This window comes from Pseudopipra pipra, chromosome 2 (assembly GCF_036250125.1).
Source record: "Pseudopipra pipra isolate bDixPip1 chromosome 2, bDixPip1.hap1, whole genome shotgun sequence".
Taxonomy (NCBI): domain Eukaryota; kingdom Metazoa; phylum Chordata; class Aves; order Passeriformes; family Pipridae; genus Pseudopipra; species Pseudopipra pipra.
Genome location: NC_087550.1, coordinates 118,739,384 through 118,767,354, shown reverse-complemented (window position 1 = coordinate 118,767,354; position 27,971 = coordinate 118,739,384). Strand labels below are relative to the sequence as shown.

At 49.3% G+C, this 27,971-nt stretch overlaps 1 protein-coding gene across 1 annotated transcript; it reads right to left on the bottom strand.

The window, feature by feature from the left end:
* Nucleotides 1-41: 41 nt before the first annotated feature.
* Nucleotides 42-27,427, bottom strand: GART (phosphoribosylglycinamide formyltransferase, phosphoribosylglycinamide synthetase, phosphoribosylaminoimidazole synthetase). Its single transcript, XM_064647167.1, has 21 exons — nt 27,279-27,427; nt 23,574-23,669; nt 22,822-22,996; nt 22,088-22,199; nt 20,822-20,890; nt 19,547-19,672; nt 18,918-19,005; nt 18,449-18,534; nt 17,689-17,857; nt 16,769-17,000; nt 13,554-13,648; nt 12,569-12,678; nt 11,781-11,979; nt 9,947-10,195; nt 9,484-9,636; nt 8,041-8,244; nt 7,660-7,791; nt 6,969-7,099; nt 5,235-5,376; nt 2,564-2,679; nt 42-1,294 (listed from the first exon to the last, which is right to left on the bottom strand). The coding sequence occupies exons 1-21, from the start codon at nt 27,421-27,423 to the stop codon at nt 1,112-1,114; spliced, it is 3,012 nt and encodes a 1,003-aa protein (XP_064503237.1). The 5' UTR covers nt 27,424-27,427; the 3' UTR covers nt 42-1,111.
* Nucleotides 27,428-27,971: the final 544 nt, after the last annotated feature.

The following is a 27,971-nucleotide window of genomic DNA, read 5'->3' as shown; positions in this document are numbered from 1 at the left end:
CTTCCTGGTAAAGGAATGCCAAGGAAATAGTTTTAGATTGATTTTTTTTTTACCTTATTAGACTTTATTTCAAATCCAAAGGAGATTATGCCAACATGGAAGTACCATCAGGACATGAGAGCCCAGAATAAAATCAGCTTTCTCTGTATTAAGGGGGAGCTCTAAAGCACATCCTCAGCTCCCTCTCCTCTGTGGGAGGGAAGCCTGATTCCTTGAGTGAGTACATTAAAATGGTTCCACAGCTGTACTAAAATATTAAAAGAAAACCACAGGTGCTGAGCTGCACAAAGACCTGGATTGTTTTCCCATAGTCACAGTCACTGGGTGTCCATCAGAGCCACTCCAGGTGGAAACACTGCTCCAAGAATAAAGGCATTCCAGAATTCCCGAGGGATGTCTCACGAGCCAAGGACAAGTTTTGTGTCAGGTCTTTCTGCTCATTTTAAAAACCCAGAAACCCGACTGTTCTGGTGCTGGACAAGTCTCTGAGGGGAATTCCTGGGCTATGTGGGAATGCTGAGGGAAAACGTGCAGCAGACACTGAATCCCACTGGCATCTGACTGACAGCAGGTTCAGTGCTTGGAATTCCAGGATATATCAAAGAACTGGGCCAGACAAGATCTACCACCATCAAACCAGAAACTAGATGGTAAAAAATCCCACAGCTGATGTTTTGGGAGGCTGTTTTCTCTTGGTTTGCCCGAGGTTTTTATGAGTGAAAGTTTCTGCCTTTCTCTTCCATTGTACTTTTCCCCCAGACACTTCCCAGCAGAGCCCAGGAGAAGCCCTGTCCCAGCTCTGCTGTCCCCACTCAGTCCCAGAGGTGCTCAGCCCCCTCTGGAACCACCGGGGGGGGTTTGCTTTGTTAGGAAAGCGACCGAGACCCCAAATGTTGGCAAGGAAGTGATTAAAATTAGGAAGCACCAGAGCCATTGCTGCACCTCCTGGGAACAGCCTCAACATTCCCGTTTGTGGCTTTCTCTGGATTTTATTTGAATCTTTACCCCCGTGAGGCCATGAGGGGAGTGAAGGGAACGCTGTCCGTGCTGTGGGTCAGCCAGGGCCCCCCAGCTGTCCCCTCCAAGGACATCCATGGACGTGCTGCTGCTCCTACTTCCAGTAGATCTTCCCAGCCTCCCCCACTCTCACAGCACCGCTGGCCACGAGCTGCAGGGCAGCGGGGAAGGCCCTGTGCTCTGCCTCCTTCACCCGCTCCGCCAGCGTCTGCTCCGTGTCGCCCACCTTCACCGGCACCGCCTCCTGGAAAATGATGGCTCCGGCGTCCACCTCCTCCTGTGGGAACAGCAGCCACGGCTGGGGAGGGAAGGGCCTGGCCGGGGGACACGGCCACGCCCAGCTGCCTCGGGGATCCGTGTCACTGTGTCACTGTGTCACTGTGTCACCGTGTCACTGTGCTGGGACACGGGTGGGGCTGATGGCAGGAGGGCGGAGAAGGCGCTGGAGCCGATTTTGGCCCGAGAAGGGTTCAAGGGAAAGCAGGAGGGAGCAGAAGTCCAGGGAGCAACCACTGTGCTCCAGAACACACCAAAAGCCCTGTTAGCCAGGGACACGAGGGGCTGGACTGGGCAGGACGGTGGCATTTCAATGCAGAGGGGGGAATGAGCCAGGCCCTGGCACGGAGCCGGGACAGGGATGCAGCCGTTCCCTGGGGAAGATCCCTGCGGGTCAGGGATTGTTCCTCAGGGCGCTGCCACACACAGAAACCCCAGGGCAGGGCCCAGAGGAAGGGATGCAGTTTTCCCTTCTAGCTGGAAAAATAATTTCTGCCTCTTTATCCAAGAGAAAGGAAAAATCCTGAGGAAAGATTCCAGCAGCAGTGGAAGGGGGAGCAGGAGGAGGGGAGCCGAGTTCCCCTGAGCTGAACAGAGTGGAACAAAGGCTCCCTGGCCTGATAAAAACGTGTCTCTGAAGCTGAGACACCTCTGGGGTTGGTTTGATGAAGTTCTGACCAACAGAAAGTGTCACGTTTTCCTGTTCCCACAAACATGGGATCACTCCTTAAAAAGAAAAATAAAAATCCCAGCTTCTCGTGACATTTCCTGTGGGTTTTTTGGGGTTTTATTTTTGGGGGTTTTCTTTTGTGGTGTTTTGGTTTTTGTTTGTGGGGTTTGTTTCTTTGAGGGTTTTGTTTGTTGTAGTTTTTCCTTTTTTTCGAAAGCAACAACCAAGGCAGGTTGTAGGATAAACTCCAAGCAGCTGGGGCCCTGTTCAATAAAGATTTTGGCTTAGCCAAGGCCTTACATGAATTAGTCCCCCCACTCCAAAGGGTGGAAGGGAGCAGTGAGATGCTCAGGGAAGAAATTCCCTTAGGGAAAGCTTAAACTCCCAGGCAGACTCTTCATTTCCAGTCCCCTCTGCAGGGACAGCAACTAAAGCCCTGCCCTGGTCTCTGAAATCCCTGCGATGCAGAGACAGACTGTTCTGAGTGCACAGAGGAGGGAAGGGGGTCAGACTCGAGGGTCTGGGGTGTTCCCAGCAGGCTCTGGGGTGGGGGCTGGAAGGCTGCAGGGAGCTGGGGCCCAGGGGGAGGGAGGGACTCACAGCCACGAAGTGCACGGTGCAGCCGGTGACGCGCACGCCCGCCTGCAGCACCAGCCGGTGCGCGTGGGCCCCCTTGAAGGACGGCAGCAGGGACGGGTGGATGTTCAGGATCTTCCCTGCAAAAGGACAAGGGAGGTTACTGCCCTCAGCACTGACCAGGGTGTGCAAGGCCCCACAACCAGCAGAGGCATCAAATCACTCGTGAATAGGGTTTTTCCCCAGTTTTGGTGGCACTGGCATCCAACACCCAAAGTGTTCGGGGTCTCGCTGGTCCCCAAATACCGGGGGCTGAAGGACATTTCTCCAGGGATTAATAATGATGGATTTATCAATGTAGCTGTCCCTTCCCTCAGCATCTTGTTCTCCTTTGATCCCAGGATCCCTGAGGCTGGAAAAGCCCTCCCAGCCCATGGATCCCCCCTGTGCCCCATCCCCACCTTGTCCCCCAGCCCAGAGCACTGAGTGTCACATCCAGGCCTTCCTGGGACACCTTCAGGGCTGGGCACTCCAAACCTCCCTGGGCAGCCCCTGCCAAGGCCTCACCACCCTTTCCAGCAGGAAATTCCTCCTTGTGATAAACTGAGAAAGTGATTCGAGCTAATTAAGAGAAAACAGTGTAAGGTCAATATGACCTGGAGAGAAAAGAAAAACAAATTGTAAAACTTAATTGGGCCCCTATAAAGAGATAAAACAAGTCACCTCCCTTTTGCCTTGTGTAGGATTTATAGTGAGAGAATTTTGTTTAGTTAGCTAGATAATAGCACCTTTCCTAAAATTTATAACTTTGTGTAGATAACAAGCAAACATCTGCTGAAAGTCTGATTTAACAATATTATTATGGATGCTTATAGGTAACATTCTTGTTAAGAAATATCTGTGGAATGTCTGACCTAACAATGTGTAATGTTTATACTCATGTACCTAACAATGTGTAATGTTTATACTTATGTATAATGAATATTCATGTAGTAGCTGGAAATAAATGTAGAACAAATGTCTTCTTTGGGTGTGACAGGCATTGGGAGTTGTTGAACCCCTTCCCTGATCTCCCAGCACTGAATTTGCTTTTATCATATAATAAAATTCTGATTGGAAATTGCCCGACTGGGTTTCTATTTCTCACAAAACCCTTTTTGAAGCAGCACCATCTGCTTAAAACTGGCAACCAAACTGGGTTACCTGCTGCTTGAGTCAAAAACCAGCAGGGGCAGTGGCTGAAAACCCCACTCTGCATTTCTGCCTCAGTTTCCCATCAGAAGCTGCTCCAAAGGAATGTTCCCGTCTGCTTGGGTTTGTTTGGGTTTGTTTTACTCTGTCCTGTCTGAGAACATTCATCACTAACACTGTCAAGCTGTTAAGAGAGAGTTTCACAACTCCCTTCACGCTCCGTGTCCTTGTGACTGAGAGAGAAAGAAAAAGGAGCAACTTTTACCAGAGCTCCATTCAGTGCTGGACATTCAAAAAACGAGTTTAACCCCCCTGTACTGAGAGGGTCTTTCCTTTTGCTCTCAGTTTTACATGTACAGCAAACCCTGCCTGTGCAGGGCGACCATCAGAGCTCTGTCCCTAAATCAGAAGGGACTAAACCCTTTATCTGCACGAGATTCTGCTCTAGAGAAGGTTCTTTTCCATCCCCCACACAGACTCTCCACTCCAGACACATCTGTTGAGTGAGGGGTTCTCTCTCCTAATCCCAGCTGCCCATGGGCATTGACACCTCCTGGGCTCTGAATGGGCAAACAAAACCTGTTCCCCCCACAGCTCCCAAACCCCAGGAATGGCCTCAGGAACACCTGCTTTGCTCCACTGCTTTCAAAGAGAGGTTTGAAAAGCAGTTCAGGTGTGAAGTGTCCCAGACACACCCAGGGGAACACAAAAGTCACCATGTGAGCAATAAAAGCTGCCAGGTCCAGGTGCCCAGGCAGGGACTGCTCTGAGCAGGAGCTGCTTGAACAATCCTGAGCCCAAAGCAGAGCAAAGAGCAGCAGCTCTGCGTGTTCAGGGCTCCCTGGAGGGAACAGGGAGAGAGGAGAGGAAGGGGACAACCAGGGGTGGGAGGGCAGCCCCTGGAGCTGTTCCAGCCTCTCAAAGACCTGGAAAAACTGTAGAAGAGGAGCAGAGTGGAGACACTGTGAACATTCTGCCTAAACAAAACCTGATCTGCCACCACTCATGGCCTCAGGCATGAGGTGTCTGGCCAGGTTCTGTTATCCCAAACTGCAGTGCTGCCCAATTTGGTGGGTTTACACAGATCCAAAGCAGCTCCTCTGTCAGGAATTCCCAGGGGCTGGAGGATCACCTCTCCCCAGCCAACACCTGCCCTGCACCTCATGTTTGCAGAGCTCTAAAGTCTTCACAGCCTCTTTTAAAATATTTTCTAATAAATCAAGGACTACAAGACCTGTCCTCGCCCTTGGCCTCCTTAAACCCCTGCACAAATGAGAGAGGGAAGGGGGAAACTCTGCCTTTCCTCTCAGCCTTTTCCTTACAGGGTGGAAGGGTCTCGTTTGATGGGATCACAGCAGGGTTTGGTTGGAAGGGGACCCCGGAGATCTCCTCGTTCCCTGCACACCCAGGACTAACCCGCTCCTTTCTCCACCTTTCTCCACCGTGTTTTCCCTGATGACAAAGTGCTGCTGTTTACATGCCCCCAGCACCCAGCTGTGCTCACCTTCCCACTTCTTGACGAAGGGGCCCGACAGGATCCTCATGAACCCGGCCAGGCAGACGAGCTCCACGGAGAACTCCCGCAGCACTTGGTCGACGGCGCCGTCGAAGTCGGCGCGGCTGGGGAAGGCCGTGTGCTCGATCACCTGCAACGAGCACAGGGACTGGGCACGGGCAGCTCCAGCAGCAGGAGCAGCTCCTGGATGCACAAACATCCCCTCTTTGCTCCCAGCCACGGGAGGGACCCTCGGAAGGAAGAGGAGCTGGGCGTGGGCAGGCCCAGGGCAGCGGCCCCGCGCTCCGCAGAGCTCAGCCCACCCGAGGCCTCTGGGGGTTTGAACCTTGGCAAAAATGGTACCACAAAACCTTGAGAAAAAGGCCAGTGCCAAACTCCTAAAGCAGCCCCCAGTGCAGACCCAGGGAATCACAGAGTCCTGGCAGGGACTGTACAGCTGGGTTAGGGTTGGGAGGGACCTCAAAGCCCATCCAGTGCCACCCCCCTGCCATGGGCAGGGACACCTTCCACCAGCCCAGGTTGCTCCAATCTGGCCTTGGACACTTCCAGGGATCCAGGGGCAGCCACAGCTTCTCTGGGCAACCTGGGCCAGGGCCTCCCCACCCTCCCAGCCAGGAATTCCTTCCCAATATCCCATCCATCCCTACCCTCTGGCAGTGGGAAGCCATTCCCTGTGTCCTGTCCCTCCATCCCTTGTCCCCAGTCCCTCTCCAGCTCTCCTGGAGCCCCTTCAGGCCCTGCAAAGGACTCTCAGGTCTCCCTGGAGCCTTCTCTTCTCCAGGTGAACCCCCCCAGCTCCCCCAGCCTGAGTTCTGTGTTTTCCATCCAGGATATATCCCCTAATTTAGGCAGGAAGAAGGCAGTACCAACTAACTGAAAGCATCCAGTCTCTTAAATAAAAGTACCTGTGAATCCCCACTAGAGTCACCAGAGCTGCTCAGGTGACCATCAGCTCCCCCACACTCCAACTTTTTTCCTCAGAAAAACCTGAGGGTTGGAACTGGATGAGCTTTAAGTTCCCTTCCAACCCAAAGCACTCTGTGACTCTGTGATTCCATGTTTGCTCCTCCCCTGCACACCATGGACTTATTTCACTTGTGACTTTTGTGTCCTCCCAAACAAGAGCCAGATCCCAAAGTTAAGAGCAAAGTTAAAGCTATTAGCAAATTATTAAAGTTAACAGCAAAGCTTTGGGCCCCAATTTCCCAGTGGAAAAGGACTGGAAAACACTTCTAAGTCAGAACAGGATCATTTCTGATCTGTAATTTCAGAGACAAGGCAGCCCTGGATCCATGGACACCAAGGGAATGAATGCTGGGGAGCCTGAAGTCAGTGGAAGGTCCCACTGAGTGTGACCTCTCTATTTTATTCAATTGAACCACCACATCATTTTAAAGCTCAACTCAGATAAAACAGGATGTTCCTTTAGTGTCAATGCACTAAAGTTAAATAAATGGCAAAGCTTAAGCTGTGGCTGTGAAGGTTTTGTGCTGGTTTAATATAAAAGTGCTCCCCAAAGCACCAGGATTGCTGGCAGAGCAGGAGAAAAGGAGGCATTTTGTTTCCCCATGTTAGTTTGCCCAAGGGCACAAATTCCTGACAGACCAAGGGAGAAAAGCCAAGGCTCCCTGTCCAACCACCTCTTATCCCAGAAAACTCACAGCACTTTCCTGCTGGAGTCAGAGTTAGTGGGGGCTGCTTCTCCAAGAGGGAAATGCTCACCCTTGTAGGGATCCCAGCTCTCTCAGCTTTCCTCAGCCCCTCCACCCTGGGCTTGTTGGACACCACCAGGACGATCTGGGCAAAACTGGTGCTTTTCTTGGTGCTGTTGATCAGGGCTTCCAGGTTTGTGCCTGGGGGGAAAGGATTCATGGATGTCAAGTCTCTCCCGGAGAACAAACCCAGTGAGCAGCTGGGAGAGGTTTTAAATAAGCAGCAACGTGGGGGAGACCAAAGCAAACAGCTCTGATGTAACATTAATCCTGCTTTAATTGATCTCACTGAGCTTGACTGGGACAGCTGAAGGCTCCAGGGCCTTTCCTGGCAACTGCACTTGGAAAGGGGAATTGATAGCACTGGAATGATGGTCTGAGTAAGTGGGAATACTCAGGAAGCAGGAAGAAATCCTGCTCTATCTGTGAAACGATGGTGCTGTTCCACAGGGCACCCCAGGGGTGTTTGGGTCTGGACATGGGCAGGGATTTGGGGATGAACTGAGCACAGATGCAGCTCGTGGTTTGCAGCAGAGGTTAAAAATCCTCCTGTTTGTGACCGAAGTTAATCCAAGGGCAAAACCTCTCCTGCCTGTTCGAAGCCTCTCAGAGTGTCCAGGGAGAGCTCCACGGGCTTGGAACCCCAGCTGAACTCCTTCCCAACAGTCTGGTTCACACGGGGGTAAAGATGTGCTCCTCACCTGTTCCAGAGATCAGGACAGCCACCTTCACCTTGCCTGCCTGCATCCTGCCCTGGAGGTGGCTCTGCACAGACAGGGACCTGTTGGCCTGCAGGGCTCGCTGCAGATTGTGGACTTTAACACTGTCAGAGCCTGAGCAAGGACAAGGAAACACCCAAAACCAACAAAACAACGTGTAAATACAGGGAGGAACAGAAAGAGGAGGAAAGTACCTGTGAAAGAGATGAATGGAATGAAATGCCATTTAATATCCCAAGAAAAAAGTCATGGGGGTGCCAAGGAGGAGATTTGCAGCTGATCCCCAAGAAGACTCCCCTCCCAGAGGGGGAATTCAGCTCTGCTTTTTTCTTATTTTCCCAAGGAAAAAAAAAGTTTAACAACCTTTCTGCAGGGGGACAACCTTCCCAATGAGCCAGGCTGCCTCGTGTCTCTGGACCTCCTGCAGGACCTGCTGAGCCATCTCCTTCTGCACCACCAGCACGGCCCCGAGCCCGCAGTTGAACGTCCGGGCCATCTCCTCCTCAGACAGGTTCCCTTCCTTGTGCAGCCAGCTGAAGATTTCAGGGATCTTCCAGGTAAGAGCATCTGCAGGGAATTGGAAATACAAACCAAGAGTGGAAATCAGTACCAATGGGCAAACAGTAAAATTACTGGGGTATGAAGAGGTAAAATCTGTGACAAGAGTCTCCCTCTGCCCTCAGTTCCCCCCGGGTGAGGGTGATCTCCAGCAGCACAAAAATGCTACTGGATGAGGCACTGGGAAGGAACTCCAAGGACAGGAAGTTTGTTTCTTGTCATGTTCTCTTGAAAATGGTTCTATCTCATTTCTACAGAACCATGGAATGGTTTGGGTTGGAAGGACCTTAAGGCCCATCCAGTGCCACCCCTGCCATGGGCAGGGACACCTTCCACCAGCCCAGGGTGCTCCAACCTGGCCTTGGACACTTCCAGGGATCCAGGGGCAGCCACAGCTTCTCTGGGCAACCTGGGCCAGGGCCTCCCCACCCTCCCAGCCTGGAATTCCTTCCCAATATCCCACCTAACCCTGCCCTCTGGCAGTGGGAAGCCATTCCCTGTGTCCTGTCCCTCCATCCCTTGTCCCAGGTCCCTCTCCCACTCTCCTGGAGCCCCTTTAGGCCCTGCAAGGGGCTCTCAGGTCTCCCTGGATCCTTCTCTTCTCCAGGTGAGCCCCCCCAGCTCTCCCAGAGCAGAGGTGTGAATACACATAAACATATACATTATATATATATATACACAGGTCTATAGTAGTGTCACTGGGGATAAGTGGCAGAATGATTTACCTGCAGTTCTGGAGTTCAAACCTCAATCTCAGCTCCCTTATTTTACTCTCCAACCCCCAGAACTCTCACAACCTACAGTGAGTCCTTTCCCTTTCCACCCCCCAGCTTCTCCAGCAGGGAAAGCCTCTCTCCAGCACACCTGAGCAGGTAGTGGTGAGGGTGAATTATGCTGAATAGCAGGAGATGTATCTGAGCCCAGAACCCCCCCTGAATGCCAGCTGAACACCTCATGAGTATCATTTAATTAGCAATGACTTTGTGGGTGATTGCAAATGGCAGCAGCTCACTTGGGATTGCTTTTAGGGTTGTTTGCTTTATGTAAGTATCCTAAAAAATCCAACCCCAAGCAGCACCAGGGGAAGGGGCATCAGTGGGGAGCAGCCTTTACACTGCAGTGTTCTGCCTGGCCCTGGGTCAGGTCCAAGGCCAGACTCAGCCATTTCCAGACAGGTATGTCCAGCACAGGCTCCCACATAACCCACAGCAACAGCAGGACCTGCCCACAGCTTTCTTGGCACCTCACCTAAAACGACACCGAAGGACTCTGGGAGCACCCTGGGAATGTTTTCCAGCAGTCCCCCCCCAGTGATGTGGGCAAAGGCCCTCACGTGGCCCGAGCGCAGCACGGGCAGCAGGGTCTTGCTGTACAGTTTGGTTGGGGTCAACAGGAGCTCTCCTGGAAGAGGAGGAAAAAAAGGCCAGTTACAGCACAGAAAAAAAGGCTAATCACCATAAAATGGGGGAAATTAGTGCCCACTGTGCTACAGAGAGAAGCCCAGTGTTCTGCCTTTCTTGGCACACAAGTAGCTGTTTATCCCCCTCCCTCATTTATTTCCTGCACATGTGACCCACAGGAGACAAAAAGGAGACGAAAACACCTTAAAGATGGAACACAATTTTCCTGGTGCCTTTGAAAAGCTGCAAAAGCAAAGGCCCAGCCCAAAGAGTGGTGTGAAGTGCAGGGAAGCTCAGGCTCCAGGCAGTACCTAAAGTCTGGTCCCCAGAGGCACCAACGGGAGAGGAGAAGTCCAGGGAGGACTTTTCCACGATCTTCCTGACGAGGCTGTAGCCGTTGCTGTGCACCCCAGAGGAGGCCACCCCGATGAGCACGTCCCCATCCGAGATCCTGTCCAGCTGGGGCAGCATCTGCCCCCTCTCCACGGCCCCCACGGCGAAGCCGGCCAGGTCGTACTCCCCGGGCGGGTACATGCCCGGCATCTCGGCCGTCTCTCCTCCTGGGGAGCCACAGAACACACAGGCGGGGGTTGAAAAGCCACAGGATTGCAATTTCCCCAGGATTCAATCTCAGGAGACGTTCACAGACTGGGTTTTTTAATTACAGAATCCCAGAATCCCAGCCTGGTCTGGGGTTCATCTTGTCCCACCTTCCCCTAGACAGGCTGCTCCACGCCCCGCCCAACACTTAAATCCATATTTAATGAAGTTTGTGCACATCCAGGCAGGAGAGGAACCCTCAGCCCCTGGCTGGGATGAGCTCTGGGTTGTTGAGCTGAATATTCAGCTGCTGCAAAAACACCTTTGCAGTTTGAAAGTCTCCAGCTGGAAATCCAACCCTGCCAGTGCAGCGACTCCATCCCGGGAGCTCACACAGCAGGGCCTGTGCTGCCCCATGAATGGGCTGGTTGTGTCTGACAAATGGAGAGAACACCTTAAAACAAACATAAGGCTGACCAAGAGTTCACACAGCAAAAAAATAAACCAGGGCATAAAGAGCCTCCTGTTCAGAGCTGGTGAACGGCCCCAAAAGGACACGTTCCCACTGAGAAAGGACTTTGTTCCCAACTTTCTTAAGGAATTGGAAAAAAAGACAGAATTACCTAAAGACATTTGAACTGTCATTTTTTTGCCTCAAAGGTTTTTTTGAAACATTATGGTCATTCCACACGTCTGATTTTACAAAAAAAGAAGGAAAAGCAAAAAACTTTGTGAGGAAACAGAACTCTCCGGGTTTCACTGGTTTAAAACTGAACCCTGTTTTGAAGTCCTTTCATAAGAATTATACAAAAGAATGTGGGTTTCGCTGACCTAGAAATACTTTCCTTGAGTTGAGCAGTGGTAAGGGTGTATTTTTAATGATTCCAGAAGGGAAATATTGTCTTGTGTTGGTGGCTAACCAGATCACTGGACAGCAGAGCACACACAGAACTTGGCAGTAAAACACTTTATGTACTTGTATTCTAGGGCTGAAAAGGAAAACATCTAAATTTGAGTCTTAACACTTTGGAATATGTTCATTTTGGGGAAATTATCTTGGTTGGAAGCTGATCAGAGGAATGGAGCAGCTCTGCTGGGAGGAAAGGCTGGGAGGGCTGGGGGTGTTACCTGGAGAAGAGAAGGCTCCAGGGAGACCTGAGAGCCCCTTCCAGGGCCTAAAGGGGCTCCAGGAGAGCTGGAGAGGGACTGGGGACAAGGGATGGAGGGACAGGACAGGGGGGAATGGCTTTCACTGCCAGAGGGCAGGGATAGATGGGATATTGGGAAGGAATTGCTGGCTGGGAGGGTGGGGAGGGGCTGGGATAGAATTCCCAGAGAAGCTGTGGCTGCCCCTGGATCCCTGGAAGTGTCCAAGGCCAGGCTGGACGGGGCTTGGAGCAACCTGGGCTAGTGGAAGGTGTCCCTGCCCACGGCAGGGGGTGGCACTGGATGGTTTTTAAGGTCCCTCCCAACCCAAACCTTCTGGGATTCTTTCTTTTTACCCCTCTAAGATTCTTCAAGAGAGCAGGAAAACAACCCCATTAAGATCAACTCTAAAGATCCTGCATAAGCTTTTGCACACCCTCCAGAGGAGGCTGTTCCTACCCAGCAGAGCACAGCCAGCCTTCCTGCAGGCATCAGCAACCCCTGCAATGACCCCCTGGGCCACGTCCACCTCCAGTTTGCCACAGGCGAAGTAGTCGAGGAAGAAGAGGGGCTCTGCTCCCTGGGCCAGGATGTCGTTGACACACATGGCCACCAGGTCCTGCCCGATGGTGTCGTGCTTGTGACACTCCTGTGCAATCTGCAAAACACACCCAGACCCTCTGGGGTGGGCTGGGAGCCTCACACACCAGCGGGGGGCTGGGCCCAAAGCACGAAGGCCCCGGATCCCACCGGCCCCGGATCCCCCCCACCCTCCTGGGGCTGCTGGAGGAGCAGCTCCATCTGCCACCATCCCTGGGGGCTCTCCCAGCTCTCCTCAGGAATTATTCCTGTCTCCCCTGGCGAGTCCCACAGACACTTAGCAGGGGGCAGAGCTGGAAGGGGTTTCCTGGAAAGGCCCGAGCACAACACGACCGTGGGATTAAATGTTTTTCCCTCCTGAGTGATTTTTTGGAGTGTGGAGGTTCTGCCTTCGTGAAACAGAGCTCCTGAATTCATAATTAATATTTAAAACCCACTTATTTTAGGCATCATATCAACCTCTGGCTATTTACAGGCCAGAAGTGAGATGTGTGTTCAATTCTTTTGCCCGAAAAAGGGCAATTTCAGTTTTCATCCCTTTTTTCAGAAAGCCAAATAGGTATTTTTACTAGACAACCCATATTTTCCATTAAAACATTTTCCCTTCTGTGCTAATTTTCCTTCCTTTACGTGGATTTCCACCTTACCTTGAGTTTTGTGCCAACCCCATCAGTTCCAGACACCAGGATGGGATCTCTGTAACCAGCTGCCTTCAAGTCAAAGAGCCCAGCAAAGCCCCCGAGTTCTGCATTGCAGCCTGTCAGGAAACAGCAGGAAAGAGCCCAGTTTTACTTCCAGGGGCTTCTCCAGGATCTCCAACACAAGTTCTCTCCAATACTTGTCAACACAACTTTGCTTTGTCACCAGGAAACTTTTCTCTGGCATTTAAAGCCTCTTCCCAGAGGCACAGGAGCTCCTAATCTGCCTGGGTTGGCTTTGTCTCTAATTCATCATTAAAACTTAAGCCTAAAAATCCCAGACTTGGTGATGGAACAGTCACTAATTACTGTGACTGACATAATTCACTCTTGCACTGAGTGTTTTTCTGAAAAATAGAGGAGGAATTGTGGCAACAGACTGCTACTGGTTGTACTGGTGTGTGTATCTCTGTTTTTCTCTCTGTGTATATCTGATTTTATCAGAAGGTTCTCAGCTAATCTGAAGTAAAAGAGCTTTTCAATACATTTTTTTATAATTTAAATCTATCCAAAGAATTACAAGGACTTGCTAGAGCAAAAAAGGCACAAATTGATGCTGTTTTAACCAAGCAAAAGATGTGTCTTCCACATGTGTCTCAGGAACTGCAACCTTTCTACACATTCATCCCCCCAAAATTAAATAGTTCACTTTGCAAGAAATAACAACCCATGCAATCAAACCCAGCAGGAAATGGTGAGGCTTTTGCTTGCATTTGTCCTGTGCTCTCTAACACCCCTGGCATTCAGGAGATGTAGTTTAGAGTCATTTGGGGATGAAAACCTGTCTGCCTGGAGGAAATCACAAATCACAAATATCCCACTGATATTTGTTGTGTCACCTGGGAACACCCAGAACACCCAAGCAGGAGGTTTAGATCCAGATCCAGAGATAACCCTCATTCCATGGCACAGGGGCAGAAGGTCCATGTCTTACCTGACCTGGACGTGGCTGCAGCCAAGGGCTTGATCTTCTGAACCAGAGTGTTCCCTGCTGCAATGTCCACCCCACTGTTCTTGTAAGTCAGGCCTCTGGAAAAACAGGAAAAGAGGTTATGGAATTGGCTGGTGAATCCCAAACATCTGTTTGCAAACATTATTTGACTGCTGAATCCCAAACATCTGTTTGCAAACATTATTTGACTGGTGAATCCCAAACATATGTTTGCAAACATTATTTGACGGGTGAATCCCAAACATCTGTTTCCCCCCAGGATTCCCTTGTTCCCATCCCTAAGGGATGCCCTGCCTGGAATGCCATCCTGCCCTCCCACCCCACTGCTCTCCCCCCTGCAGTGACTCTGTTCCCAGGAACTCATCTCCAAGGACTCAGGCAGGCTCAGCAGCTCCAGGCTGAGTCTTTCTGCTGTTTGGAACCTGACCTGGGGACAGGGATTACTGCACCAAAGAAACAAAGCACGGGGGGGTTGCACCACACACTCTGCCAGAAGCAGGACTTGAATATTCCAGAATTCAAAGTGGCATCAGGATCTTCCAGTGAAATCCCAGGACAAAACCAACGACAGAAAACCCCAACAACAAGGTAAAAGAGGCAGAAATAAATCAATGACCTGGATACCTGCAGAGTTTTACAGCTGCAGCTGAAGGGTGGCCTCTCCTTCCCACCTGGGAGGATCCCACCACAAAATCAGCCCTTTCCACCTAAAAGGACTTTCTACTAAACAATATATTTTAAATTTAGTTAAAAAAGACCTAAGTTCTAAGGTGGATTTTAGGACTCTAGAAAGGAATGTCAGGAAGCTCCAGGTGGAGTTTATGTACAAAGAAGTGTTTGTGTCCCCTGTGTCCCCACAACTCACTGGGGACATGAGGCACCACCTCCTATTTCCAGCAGGACCTTTTATTTCTGGAGCCAGAGATTTTAGTGACCTTTAACTCCCACCAAACACATCTCACTCCAGTTAAGCAGCTGTTATTCCCATGCTGGCAGTGGCAGGAACCAGCTGCATCCCTATTTTAGGTCCAGCCCTACTTTCTCTCTCTTATTGATGGGATCCAGACTGAAGTTCAAATTCTAAGGGTGAAACACACTCTTGATTAACAAGGACAATACAACCAAACAACTGAAACTCATTTAAAATCAACTCAGCTGAACAAAAAAATATACAGTTAATCCCCAAAACCCATCACAGGAACCAGGCTGAGAATTCAGGAAATATTAAAAACCAGTAAGAGACAGACACAAATGTTTAAATTGCATAAAACAGAGGAAATGTTTTTGTACTCTATTAAATCTAATTTTAAGATGTGGGAATTTTTTTTAGTGTCTAGGACACTGTTTCTCCTGTGAAAATCATTGCTGAAATATCTGGCACTGACCAGGACAGACTAAAGTCCCAGAATAACTGGCCCAAGAGTGGTGCTACCAGGAAAATACCAAGGTGTCTGCACTGCCACCACATCCCTGTCAAGAGCTGGCAAGAGGAAAACAATTATCACAATTCTGTTCAGGCTGTGAGTGAGACTCAAGGAAATACTGGCTTGCAACAACTAGAGAGCAAAGTCAGGCTCTCTCATGATAAACACCAGATTTTCACCTTGTTTTTAAAAGTATTTTAAATTTCTAGATTTTTTTTTTTAATCACCTTGGGTCCTTTAAATGAATCTCTAATTATTTACATCTTCTGAAATACTGAGTAAATGTTCTGGCTGTTTTCCTGAAGGGAAATGCCTTGGGATGAATCCTCCTGGTAAGTCCCCAACGTTCCAGGCCAACCTTTCCCCTTCCTTCCCTGTGGGCAGCAAATCCAACGGGGATGGGGCTTGGAGCAGCCTGAGCTGGTGGAGGGAGTCCCTGCCCATGGCAGGGGGTGGAACTGGATGGTCCCCGAGGTCCCTTCCAAGCCAAACCAGTCTGGGACTGTGGGATTGACACATCCCCAACTGTTCTGCCAGTCCAGGAGCAGAGCCTGGGGCAGAGCCCAGGGCACTGAGACAGGCAGGGACTGCAAAGGGCTCCCAGGAGGCTCCCTGATGAGCCAGGGATCCTCCCAGCCAGGCACTCCAGGCAGGAAACTTGCTGGCTGTGGCCCATGAACCCAGTGCTGCAGGGAACTGCTCATTAAAAGCCTCCTCTTGCCTCACACACTGACCTCATTATTTACTCCTACAAACACAGATCCCAACTCCACGGTGCCACCTCCACTGCTCAGGGGATGCAGAGCACTTGGGAGAGAAAGAAGACTAAATACCAACACCCTTGTTCATTCAGGAAGTTTATTGATCACCATTTTACAGAATCCTAACAGGACCCACTGAACTCACTGAAGTGCCCCCAGGCTACAAAATAACCCATCAGCAAAAGGAGTGTTTGGAGCTAACTGGAGACAGGCAGAGCTGCTTCAGATCAGGGGAAAAGGAGTCTAAAAACCTGCAAGAAGCTTTCAGTGACATGAGAGGCACAACAGGACTCACAGCTATAAACAAAAACCCCACACCCACGTGATCTCCAGACTGCTCAAACTGAGCACTGTGAAAATTAAAGGAATAAGGATGAAAAGGAATGATAAATCCTACCATGTTGCTGGCCAGCCATTCCAGTAAAATGTGTATCCCAACAAGGTGGAGGCTTCAAGACAACTTTAACCCTTTCTAAAAACTCTAAAATGAACCAATAGATCAGCTCAAACTTTGTTCATATTCAGAATCCTGGAATATCCTGAGTGGGAAGGGACCCACAAGGATCATCCAGTCCAACCCCTGGCCCTGAACAGGACACCCCAACAATCCCACCCTGTCTCCTGGGGCTGTGACCACATTTCCTGATACTAATATTAACATCAGACTTCTGGACAATACAAATCCAGAGCAAAAGCTGTGAATTAAGGCCCAAGAACCAGAAGTTGACCTTCCCCAAAACAGGTCTAACAGCCAGGAGCAGCACAAATGATTCCTGGGTGGTTTAATTGGTTAGTTTAATTCCACTGCGGTTTAATCGATATTTGGGAATAAGAACATGGAAGAGAGTCATCCAAAAGCCTGTTCCTCCCTGGCTGGCCTTGCTGAGGTTGAGTACAAGGACAGTGGTTAAAAGCTGCCAAGAGTGACACGGAATCACTCCTGCCAAGAGTGACTAACGTGGACCAGGGGTGCTATCTGCATGTCAAGCAGGGCTGTTATTGGAATATCTACCTGGATTGCCTGAGGAAAGCTATGGCCCGAGCACCAATGTCCTTCCTGTAGATGGCCCCCTGGAAGTGGATGGAGGCCACCCCCCTGTTGGCCTGCTGCAGGGCCGTGGGCAGGTCGTGGCCCAGGGCGGTGACGGTCAGCACGCGGCCCCCGCTGGTCACCACCCGGCCGTCCCGCAGGGCCGTGCCAGCGTGGAACACCTCCAGCCCCAGCTGCTGGGCCTGGGCCAGCCCTGCCAGGGGGGGAGAGAGAAGAAAGGCAGAGAAAGCTGTTGGTTAGAACGTGCTCAGTGAACAGACACTCAGAAAGCACAGAGCCAGCGTGAGCGCGCTGGGAAACGGGGACACGCTGGGAAAAACTGCACTCGTGGGAGAGACGAGTCTGCCTGGGTGTCAGGGGAGGGGAACTCTCTGACACACCTCAGCCCACCTGTGATTCCACTGGGCTGTGTGCCCCAGTGCCACACAGAGCACAGACAGCAGCAGCAGTGTAGGGAGCAGTAAGCAGAACCCCTGGACTGCAGCAGGTATTAAATAACACTGTGCCAACGTTAAATAATGTTAAATAACACTGTGCCAATGTTAAATAATGTTAAATAACACTGTGCCAATGTTAAATGATGTTAAATAACACTGTGCCAATGTCAAGTGTTAAATAATGTTAAGTAACACTGTGCCAATGTTAAATAATGTTAAATAGCACTGTGCCAATGTTAAATGAACGTGGAGAATTGAAAATACAACAGAACAAACCCAGAGGGGTGAAAATAGAACAAACTGAGATGGGTGAAAATTCAGCTGGTTCTTGCTGCCCCACAACCCCAGTTTGCATGGATCTCAGCTCCAGGGATTCACCTTCACCCAGCAAGAGAGAGAACAGGAGAGGAAGGAGCCTTCCCTGGTTTCTCCTGCTGCACTTACCTGTGATTTCCAAGCCCTTGGGATAGGCCCCCGGGTAGCCCTGGCTGGCCATGACCACGGTCACAGCTGCACTGCCCTCCAGCCACACTGGCAGGGAGCTGGAGAGCCTTCTGTCCACAACTGCCTGCATGACCTCGTACAAATCACTCTGCAGCAGGGGCAGAATTACCTGCAGAAACACAGGAGCAGCCAGTCAAACCAAGCAGTGCTCTGTTTTCTCCCCTGGCCTTTCAAAAGACACAAATGCAGCTGTAAAAATAACATCAAGTGTTTCACACATACTGCCTGTAATCTGGGTACCCTTAAAAGCACCCTTCCTTGAAGGTAATTTCTATGGGTAAAAGAAGGGAATTGTTACATCTGGAGGGGAAAAGGTACAGGACAAAGAACCCTATTCATCTTGGAGAATAGAAATTAAGAGAGCTTTTTCCGCTTTCGAACTGGGAGTGGGGAAAAGAAGTGTTGGCTTCTTTAATAAATTAAAAAAAAATCCAACTCCATTCCAGAAAAGATAGGGAAGTGCTGAATTCCAGTCAAGCTGGCCCCTGTGAAGCCCAGATTTGAGTCCAGCCTGCTGAAATCTTCTCTGGAATGGACCAATTTCCAAAGAGATCTTCTGTCCTGAATAAATAAGCCAAATATTTTAAGTCTCAGTGCAATTAGCTCATTATTCACCCAAAAGCTGGTTAACAACAGTGGTAGATGGTCACAGATTTTTCTCCCCTAATGCCAAACTGTATCTACCCCCAGAATAACTCACCTGACACTCTGGGTCACCAAATCTGCAGTTAAACTCCAGAACTTTAGGCCCATCTTTGGTGAGCATTAATCCAGCATAAAGCACACCTAGGACAGAAAATGATGTGAAAAACTCCCTCAGCAACTGCCCAGCTCATTTGTTTTGAGTCTGTTGATAACAGGGTTTAGAAGGATGTCCCCTGTGCTCACTGAACTTGAGAAATGGAGCAATAAATCAGGCAGAAACAGTTGTGGTCACAGTTTTGCTGTTCCTGGCTGTTCTTCCTCGCTTGACAATTATCCCCCATTCAGGAAATGACATCTATTGATTTCCACGGACTCTGAATCAAGCCAGTGACACCAAACCCAGCTGCCAAAGAAATCAAAGCTACCTCCCTTACCTTCCAGGCTGAGTTAGGCCTACAAAGAGGAAAAAGTGAAATAAAAGGTCTTTCTCCTCATGATTAAAAATCCCAGACTTCTGTACCTACCCAAATAGGGGACACCTTCTTTCCTCATGCCATCAACAGTCTTCTGAAGTACAGTATCTCTGATTTGCTGCAGCAAATCTTCAGAAATCTAATAAAACAGGACCAGAAAACAGGGGTTGTGAAAAGGGAGGGCATGAATTTGTGTTTTTAAGACCTGAGCAGAACACTTGGATGGACCCCTGCTCACTCCAAGACATTCCATCCGATGGAAAACTAATCATGCTTTTCCCTCTATTTTTGCAGACAGAAGATCCTTGTCAAACAGACACCAAACTGCCTCAAGGCACAGCAGAAATTCATCCCCAGCTTTGCCTGGCACAGGGTAAAAGTGTGGCTTTGGAGCACTTGGTTCTAACGATCAGCCCTTCAAAACACTTCAAAACCCAGGCTGTAAAAACACCACTTCCACCTTTAAAATTCAAAGGAACTCAGTAGGAATACCCTCCTCTTCAGGGAAATTTAGTAAGTGATGGATTTGACTTGGTGTTGTCTGTTTTAGGCAGCTCTCTCCATCCACAGGAGCCCGTTCCCTCCCGTTCATCCTGGTGGAGCTGAACATTCCCACATGCTTTGTAGTGAAACATCTCCTCACCCACCCCTTCTTCCCTTCCCCACCACCCCATTTGTACCTGAGGAGCTGGACAATAGGCTCCCATCCCTCCCGTGTTGGGCCCCTCGTCCCCATCCTTCAGCCTCTTGTGGTCCTGGGCCGGCGGCATCGGGGCGACGGTGACGCCGTCGGTGAAACACAAGCACTGGGGAACAGGGAAGTGTTAAAATTCCAGCCTGTGGGATCCTGCAGCTGAGGGGGAACAGTGGGACTGCAGCTGCTCTGCGGGGACACTGAGGAGGAACAACTCTGCCCCCTCACCAAACAAACGAGGGGATTCTAAGAGTTGCCTTCCCCTCGTTCCGTACGACCTTCCTCCAGAAACCACCTCCAATAAAACAGGTAAAAACTGCACCACCAGTGGCTGCACTGGAAAGAAACACTCAAAACTTTAAAAAAAAAATTAAAAAATTAAAACACAGCCCGGTGGAAATTACTGCTTCCCTCCCCTCCCTCCCCCTGCCCCGGAAGGAAGGCATTCCATTGCTTCCAAGGCTTCCTTTCCCTCGCTGAGGAAGCTGCTGGCTCGTGAATTATTTATAAATTATTTATACAGCAGTTGCTTTTATCCTCAGTATCTTCATAATTACAAGCCTGCTGGCAGCTTCTGCAGCTGGCTGATGTTGCTCACTGAAGCTGGGTAATGTTGTTCACTGTCTGGACTAATGTGAACAGCACTGAAACCCATTTTATAATGCTAATTATAAAATTGATAAATCAAGCAAGGATTCTGCTAATCAAAAAGAAAAAAAAAGCTAAAATATTAATATATTAAAAAATAGGTGATTTGTGGGAGGTGAATTATCCTGCTGGGCAAGGAAAGCAGTACATTTTCTTCACTGTTGTCAGTCAGCACAGAAAAAAACCAACCATAAACTGGATTTTGTTTTATTGTGTTGTATTAAGTAAGTCTGCTGGTTATTCCAACTTCTAGTTTTTAAAAGAAGGGGCTGAAGCAGCTTAAAATGAAGGAAAAGTTCTCTCTACCTCTGCACAGTAAACCAACACTGTCAAAACAAGGATTGTTTTTTTTTCCATGTGGCAACAGCTGTTTGAGTTATTCTTATTTAATGTGATTTATTTTAACAGAGCACAGGGAGTTTGGCTCTTAGCACAGCTGTCTTTAATTAATACCACTTTATTTACACCAGGTAACTGGTTTTAATTGACACAATGATTTCTTTCATTTACTAAAGAATAAATTTCTCCCCTTTGCAGGTGGGGTTAGTCCTACAGTGTGTCCCAGGTAGTTTGGGGCAGGTGGAATCAAGGTGTTACAGTGAGATGCACTTACAGAAATCTCTTCTCCTTCAAGAAGCTCTTCAACAACGATGGTTTCCCCAGCTGTGCCAAAACTCTTATCCTACAGGAAAACAAAAAAATCTCTTTACTTCTGTTTCACTGCTTTTAAAGTACTGAAAATGGAACAAGAAATAAATACTTTTAATACAGCAAAAAACCCACAGCACAGGTTTGAGACTCTGAATCCCTTCTCCCCCTGGGGGGTGCCAGCAGTGGGAAATTCCTTGTTCCTCTTTTCTGATTATTCTTAAATAAATGCAGGTTTTCTCAAATGGCAGTATTTTCAAATGGCAGGGGATATTTGTGATTCCTGAGCAATTCCACAAGCTGAATTTTGCCCCCATGTCACTGAGACCAATAGCAACGACTGTCGAGTCTCCCATCTGAAGTTTTGCTTGACAGGAAAGTGCAGTTTTATACAATACATGGGAAGGGAGTGAGATTTTCATATCCCAGGGCAATGTGTGAACACTGACTGCATGCTCTGGGTAATTAAGAAATTAAGAACAACCAGCCCACACTGACAAGGTAATTTTGGGGTCTATAAGACTCCCTAACACACAGTTTTTTGTACACGACATTGGGGCACATGTTAAGACATTTATTGTCTTATTCACCCCCCAAAATGGGACTGCAGAGCCCCTGCTGAAACCCACACTGAAACACAGGTCTGTCAGATCCCATCTCCTGGGGATCAGCAGAGCTCCATGGATTTTACACTGCTCCTCTGCTGACACCAGCTGAGGGCCTGGCCTGGCAGCCTCAGCTCTGTGCTCCTCACTGGTCTGATAAAATCACTGAATTTTGCCTCACTTCTAATTTTGATGCTCCAAATATGTTTGCAGAATATCCTACCTCATTGTACACTTCACTTGGAATAATTCCACTAGAATTTTACTGGACATTCAAGTGCTGTGTGATGAGTCCTAAAGCTAATGGTGCTTGTAAAGATCCTCCTCAATGCCAGAGCTCCTGTTCCTGCTTGGCTGCAGCAGCCTCAGATGGTATAATAAAAAAAAGGAAATGCATGTACAAATAAGTGAAATCAGGGTGGGTTTCCATGAAGAATGGTTTTATTTGAGCCTACAGGAAGTATGCCTCCAGCAATAAATGTAACAGAGCTTCATAGCTGTCCAAATAATGGGGGGAAGGTTTGATGTCTTCCAGCCAAGCTCCTGTCACACAGAAATAAGGAACATCTCTGAGGCTCTGAGAGGGTTCCTGTGTACCCAGGTGAGTGTGTGCCATCCCTGCTCACCTGCATTATTTCAGTGACAGCTTTGCAGGCCTCTGCCTTGGTCGAGGCCACGATGACTCCTTTGCCAGCTGCCAGGCCACTGGCCTTCACCACCAGAGCAGGGAAGTTTGCACTGCAGAGGCACAGGACAGACATTCAACACTAAACAACCTTTGCAAAGACAATTTGAGCATTTCAAGAGTTGAGAGATCAAAAGGTCAGAACACTTCTGTGTTTTCATAGCAACCCTATTGAGTAACACACAGATCAAACCAGGCTCCTCCTGCTCTGCCTGCGAAGGGTTTGTGTTTCTTTGCCCCAGCACTGAATTCCATGAGTGTTCATTCCTGCTTTCCATGCAATAATTCACTCCTGTATCATCTGGGGTCACCTGGGTTGTACCCTGAGGAGCAGACCATCAGTTGCTGAGTAAGTCTCCAAATATACTCCTGGAGAAGAGGCCAAGAACCAGAACAGATGGTTCTCAGGCTGCTCGCTGGGTCTCCACAGCAGGAGTTTGAAAAGAAATAAAACCTGTCCTACATTCTCCTGTAAACTGAGCACTGAACTGTAATTTCACTTTGGAGCAGTAGGTAAGAACCATTTCTATCACCTGCTGCACTTTGACACTGGTAGGTGATCCTTTAAAGCCTTTCCAGATGTTCCATCGCAAAGGTATCGATACACCAGCAATCATTTGACTGGGTTTGGATACCCAGCACATAAAAACATGCCTCAAATGCCCAGCCCTGTACCTGTTAATAAAGCTGCAGGCTGCCTTGGGCTCAGTGAAGGCTTTCCACCTCGCAGTGGGGATGCCATGACGGTCAAAGAAGGCCTTGGAAAAGCTCTTGCTGGACTCCAGCTGAGCTGCCTTTGCTGTGGGGCCAAAACACCTGATCCCAGCTGCTGTCAGGTCATCCACAACCCCTGCAAGCACAACACAAACATGGTAGGAACCTCCAGATGATCTGTGGCAGTCGGGCAATCCTTGGAATGAGGATGTCAGGAATAACAAGTCCCATACATCTCTGCAGTGCCTGTTTCCCAGCTGGGCCCTGGCTGCATTCCTCCCTGCAATCAGGAGCCTGGGACTGCTGAGGCTCTGAGGATTTGGGAAGAGGTGACAATCCCCCTTTGGTTTATTGGATCTTTTAGCTCAAAAGCCAACATTAGGTTTTTGTGAAGGTGCCAATGGTTGCACAGGTAAAAGGTTCAAACAGCAAAATTCCCAGCACGTTTATATTTATCTTTTCTCACCAAGACTCGAACGATAATTATTTCAAAACATTTGGAAAACCAAAACTGCTTTTATTACTAACACAATATCCTTCAGAAATTCATTTTCACCCCAGCACAACCCCGAGTTTCAGGGAGGGTGTCCCAGAGGATCTGTTCCATTCCCACTGGAGACACTTGGACAGTGCTGAGTGATGACAGACGAGGACTAAAATTTCCCTTTCTTCCTAAAAGCTGAAGGCTGTGATTTTTAGCTTGTTTCTCTTACCAGCAGCAAGAGGGACCTCTGGACCAACCACCACCAGCCTGATGTCTTGATCTCTGCAGAACTGGGTGAGGGCAGCGTGATCACTGACTGGAACAGCTGGTGGAGACACAAAGGGGGTGAGATCCCATCAGGAGTGTTGGTCAGCACTGACTTTAACCAGAATATAATCTTTTTTTCAGCCAGTCTCCTCCCTCTGTAGAGTCACCATGAAGCTTTACAGATGTAAGACCAGGTTGGACGGGGCTTGGAGCAACCTGGGCTAGTGGAAGGTGTCCCTGCCCATGGCAGGGGTGGCACTGGATGGGCATTAAGGTCCCTTCCATCCCAAACCACTCCATGATTCTATGATCTCAGGATATTCGTGCCAGCAGGGTGTGGGGAATGAAGCAAGTGGCTGGTGGTGGGATTCCAACTCATCTGTTTTTTTTTTTTCCTTCTTTTTGCAGTGCTGCACTAAACCCACCTCACCGAGACCAAGGGGAATCAGAACATTTTATCTGTACATTAAGCTGAAGTTAATTAAGAAGGACCAGTGCTGCCATTGTGGCCAAGGGTACGTGGGCTCAGGTGGCTACAACCATCACCCTTCCACAAACAAACATTCCCTGTGACGACACCTGGACTGCCCCAGACTGTGCAAACAGGAGGAGAGGCTGCCCCAAAGCCAACAACGCCAAGGCTCCTGATAAAAACGTTACGCAAAGGCCCCGCAGTCCCACTGAGTTATCACAGATAAATAAAGCCAAGGTCTGAGAGGATGGACCCCAGAGCCAAAGAAGGGTGAGCCTGGTGTGGATTGGCTGCTTGGGCTGGGAGGAGACAACACAACAGGGCACCACACTGGCAAAGGGGGCACAGAATCCCACAGTCATCCAGGCTGGCAGAGCCCTCCAGGATCACCCAGTCCCACCCCAGCACCACCACATCACCCCCAATCCATGGCCCCAAGGGCCTCTTCAACACTCCCAGAGGCAGGGACTCCACCCCTCCCTGGGACACTTATTCCAAGGCCTGACCACTCCTGCAGGGAAAGTTTGTCTCTGATCTCTGATCTGAACCTGTTCTGGGGCGATTTAAGGCCGTTTCCTCTCCTCCTTCCCCTTGGGACATGGCAGCAGACAGGCAAACACAGCAGGAGCTGATGGGCTCCCCTGGCCAGTTTTTGGGGGGTGATGAGAGAGGAAGGAGAGGAGTGGACAGTCAGTGCCCACTGTGCTCCTGCCATCCTGGATGGATGAATCCACAGAAACATGGAATCCCAGACTGGGTTGGGTTGGAAGGACCTCAAAGCCCATCCAGTGCCACCCCCTGCCATGGGCAGGGACACCTTCCACCAGCCCAGGTTGCTCCAACCCTGTCCAACCTGGCCTTGGGCACTTCCAGGGATCCAGGGGCAGCCACAGCTTCTCTGGGAAACCTGGGCCAGGGCCTCCCCACGCTCCCAGCCAGGAATTCCTTCCCAATATCCCATGTAACCCTGCCCTCTGGCAGTGGGAAGCCATTCCCTCCATCCCTTGTCCAAGGTCCCTCTCCAAGCAGGGAAAGGAAGAGCCTGGAATTCACCCCCAACTATCTTGCTGCAGGTCTGATCTACTCCTGACACGAACAGTGAGTGGGGCCCAAGATTTCCACGATGTGGGAATGTCCTTCCAACACCCAGGAAGGGACAAATCATGGTGTTTTTCCTCAGGGTTTTGAGTGAAAGGGGGCATTTTTGTAGCTTAAAACAACAGCTGAACCTTCTCTACAACCAGACAGAAGGACCCTGGACCAAGGTTCTCAAAGCTCCAGCTTAGAGATAAGACCACAAGTGCCACTGGGAGGTAAAATGGGACAGAAGGAGGTGTCAGGGTGGTGAAGTCCATTCACAGACACACATATTTCTATCTCTGCATTCACCAAGCCATTCTAGATGCTTCTGGCACCAAAACTGCCCTGATAATTCAATCTAAAATCAAATATAAACCTACATTTAGTCAATCTAAATCCCTTTATTGTCAGAAATGATTTCAGGCTCAGATTAACCATAACAACTTTTATTTTTGACTTGGGTACTGGCTAGGTTTTAAGGATTTAAGCTTATTTATAATTTTAAGCTCACTTTTTTATGTTTCATTAATCACCCAAGACCCAGAGCTGCAATGCTAATTAAAGGCAATTTCAGGAACCACAAAGGGAGGAAGAACTTTCAGAGCAAAGTGCTGATTATCCCAAAAAATGCCCAGCCCCCAGGGCAGGAGACTCCCAGCCACTGCTGCCCACACCAGCTAAGAGGGCTCATGTGCTTCTGGGAAACTGTTGCCCATTTTCCCCCCTGAGCTAAAACCCAGTGACAGCACTGGAATTCCTGAGCAGGTGAGACAAATGGTTCCTTAAAATCCTCAAATTCCAGATTCTTCCTGGCTGGCTGAATTTCTCTCCCAAAGTACAGGTGGTCCCATAGTCCAGGATTAAAGGATTTTATTACACATGGGGGATTTCATGGGTCTGGCTCGAGCTCCACCATCTCCCACTGCTGGTGAAATGTTTTTTATGGAATAACAAGGTGAGAGAAGAGCCCAGAGCTTTTAAAATGACACAGCTTGCAAAAACATGCTGGAATTGCCATTCCCCAGGCCAGGCAGACTGGCACTGGCTCCATTTAGCACCAGGGGAAGGGTTTTTGTTTGACTTTCTGGTCCTGTCAGGCTCTTCCTTGGGCCCTCCCCTCAAAGGCCAAACAGAGCAAAGAACTACTTGTGATACCAGAATTAGACAGAGAAATTAAGGACAAAGTTCTTTACAAAGCCTATAATGAAGCATTCCAGTGGAATTCCACACCACAATCACCTGCTGGACAAGAATCTGACAGGACTCATTTTCCACAGGAGATAACTGCCCCAAAAGCTGCTCCCATAAACCCAGGAATGCAGCAGTGGATGTGTGTGATCCATGCTCATGCATCCTGCCTTAACCTGAATTCCAAACCTCACCACATGTTCTGAAGTGGAAACTGAAGTCTCAGGTTGTTTAAAGCCTCTGATTCGGGATTTGTTAGATAAAAGACACAGGAATCTGAGTAATTGCTCCAAGGTTTTTTTTGGAATGCAGCCCCTAATTTCGGATGCTCAGTTTGAGGCATCTTAGGCTTGATTTCTCCAACCTAATAACTATGAAAGATTTCAATTACAGCCACTCAGAGCTTAATGTGTTCAGCCAAGGGCTCAAAAACAGGCAGTCAGTACACAGACAGAAATACCTGAAAATAACCTGAATTTCTTAAGGTCCCTAAGACACAGGAATTAATTTGTTTTCATGGTGATAGAATATTCTTGTCACAGGCTGTGGGGATCACGGGGCTTCAACACACTGCTGACAACACAAGAGTGAATTTAGTGGGAACCAAGCAACTATCCTGGGCTGGATTCCCAGAGGAGCAGCTTTGGCTGAATCCTCCAACCCCAAACCTAAAGAATTCGATATCACAGCTGAGATCTTATAAAGTGAATTACACAAGTTACACAAGGCTTGGCTCAGACATTTTTTGTCTTTGTAACTGCATCTAAAATCTACTTCACAGGCCAAAACCCTTCAAAAATAGTAACAGTAGTAATAATAATAATAATAACATTTTCACATTCCCAGCAGTGACTTCAGCTCGGGGGCTACAAGAACTTACTGGTTGAGTTATGGAATTTAAAAATGGTATATTTTCCTTGGTCTTACCTGCATTGGAAATTTTTCCATTGTCAGCTGTTCCTGCATTCCCTGGAGCCACAAACACATGTTTGACATGTGGGGACTGGGCCAACTTCCAGGCCAGGGCGTGTTCTCTGCCCCCCCCGCCGATGACCAGCACCCGCTCAGCCATGGATCTGCAGGAGAGCAGGACACAGGGAAAAGAGCCAGAGTTAGCTGGGCAGGGGAGTAAAGGGAGAGCTTCCCAGCCCAGAAGTGCTGGAGAACTTCAGCAGATGAGACACACACGGAATATCAGAGACTGAACCACCCAGAGCACAGCAGGAACTCCTAAGGAAACTCATCCTGGGGTTTAGTGACAGTGGAAACTGCTCCTGGTTATAAAGAAGGCTGGGATAAAGGAAAACCTTGATGAATGACCAGGCTGGGATTCACAGCCTAGAGAATCCCAGACTGGTTTGGGTTGGGAGAGACCTCAAAGCCCATCCAGTGCCACCCCTGCCATGGGCAGGGACACCTCCCACCAGCCCAGGTTGCTCCAAGCCCCGTCCAGCCTGGCCTTGGACACTTCCAGGGATCCAGGGGCAGCCACAACATCTCTGGGAAACCTGGGCCAGGGCCTCCCCACCCTCCCAGCCAGGAATTCCTTCCCAATATCCGACCTAATCCTACTTTCTGTCAGTTTGAAGCCATTCCCTGTGTCCTGTCCCTCCATCCCTT

Excerpts from the sequence above, each read along its gene's own strand:
- GART (XM_064647167.1), bottom strand. The coding sequence starts at position 27,423 with ATGGCTGAGCGGGTGCTGGTCATCGGCGGGGGGGGCAGAGAACACGCC. Across the intron at positions 18,535-18,917 it reads AGAAGGTGTCCCCTATTTGG|GTGTGCTTTATGCTGGATTA; the intron begins GTAGGTACAGAA and ends TTTCTGTCCTAG. Across the intron at positions 10,196-11,780 it reads GGCTGGCTGTGCTCTGCTGG|GAGGAGAGACGGCCGAGATG; the intron begins GTAGGAACAGCC and ends GTGGCTCCCCAG.